This window comes from Oratosquilla oratoria, chromosome 14, assembly GCF_046742065.1.
Source record: "Oratosquilla oratoria isolate Oo_2021 chromosome 14, ASM4674206v1, whole genome shotgun sequence".
Classification (NCBI taxonomy): Eukaryota; Metazoa; Arthropoda; class Malacostraca; order Stomatopoda; family Squillidae; genus Oratosquilla; species Oratosquilla oratoria.
Window position 1 is genome coordinate 26,761,100 of NC_134790.1, and position 1,040 is coordinate 26,762,139.

The 1,040-nt window shown below is 25.8% G+C and overlaps 1 protein-coding gene across 1 annotated transcript in view; it reads right to left on the reverse strand.

The window, feature by feature from the left end:
• Nucleotides 1-742: 742 nt before the first annotated feature.
• LOC143032602 (glutamate receptor ionotropic, delta-2-like) overlaps nt 743-1,040 on the reverse strand; it is a 12,606-nt gene continuing 12,308 nt past the window's right edge. The window contains exon 12 of the mRNA XM_076197472.1: nt 743-853. Within this exon, the coding sequence (XP_076053587.1) occupies nt 743-853 (111 nt within the window). The remainder of the gene's footprint in view (nt 854-1,040) is intronic.

Here is a 1,040-nt window from a genome sequence, read left to right on the forward strand (position 1 = left end):
ACCTCCACATTTTACTGGTAACTACTCCACTAAATTGGTGGAGTAATTACCAGAAAATGTGGAAGATAAATAATTGAAAAATTCCAAAGGGATGGCAGTTGCTTTCCCTATCCCCCTCAGATGGTACAGCCCTGATGTGTATATATATATATATACATATATATATATATATATATATATATATATATAATGTATATATATGTATATGTATATATTAATGTATATGCATATATACATTGTATATATATGTACATATATATATATATATATATATATATATATATATGTATATATATATGTATATATGCATATTTATATATATATATATATATATATGTGTGTGTGTGTGTGTGTGTATACATATATATATTTATAAGTATATATACATATGAATATATGTATATATATACATATAAATATATGTATATATATCTGTATATATATATATCGTTATGTATATATATATATGTATATATATATGTATATATATATATATGTATATATATATATATACATATATATATATATATATATGTGTGTGTGTGTGTGTAATGTGCACATATGTTGTGCATACATAAATACGTACTTGCATACGCTCTGGCTACACACTCACACCTCCACACTTAGCCTGTGGTTTATTTTTTCTTATTTTTTTCTTATTTGATTTTAAGATTTTTTTTTCTGTATCCATCATCTCTATGACAACGTTGCCAAGGATAGAAAATACCACACAATGATGATATTATGCTTTTATTTGTTGGTGCATCTTTTCTACAAAAAACGAGGAAGACGACAAAGACGAATCCCTCACGTGGTAAATATATTTATTGAAAATAATAACGTATTGGCAATGCTTCTGTTATCATCTAGGAAATCTCTAGATATATTTTTCGGATATCTTATGTCAAACAGGATAGTATTAATTAGATTATTTGATTATTATCAATAAATATTTCTTTGACACTCAGGGGCCCTCAACAAAAAGTGTTTACATTCTGGCGTGCCCTACCTTGTGTGAGTTGTGGGACATGAATTATATT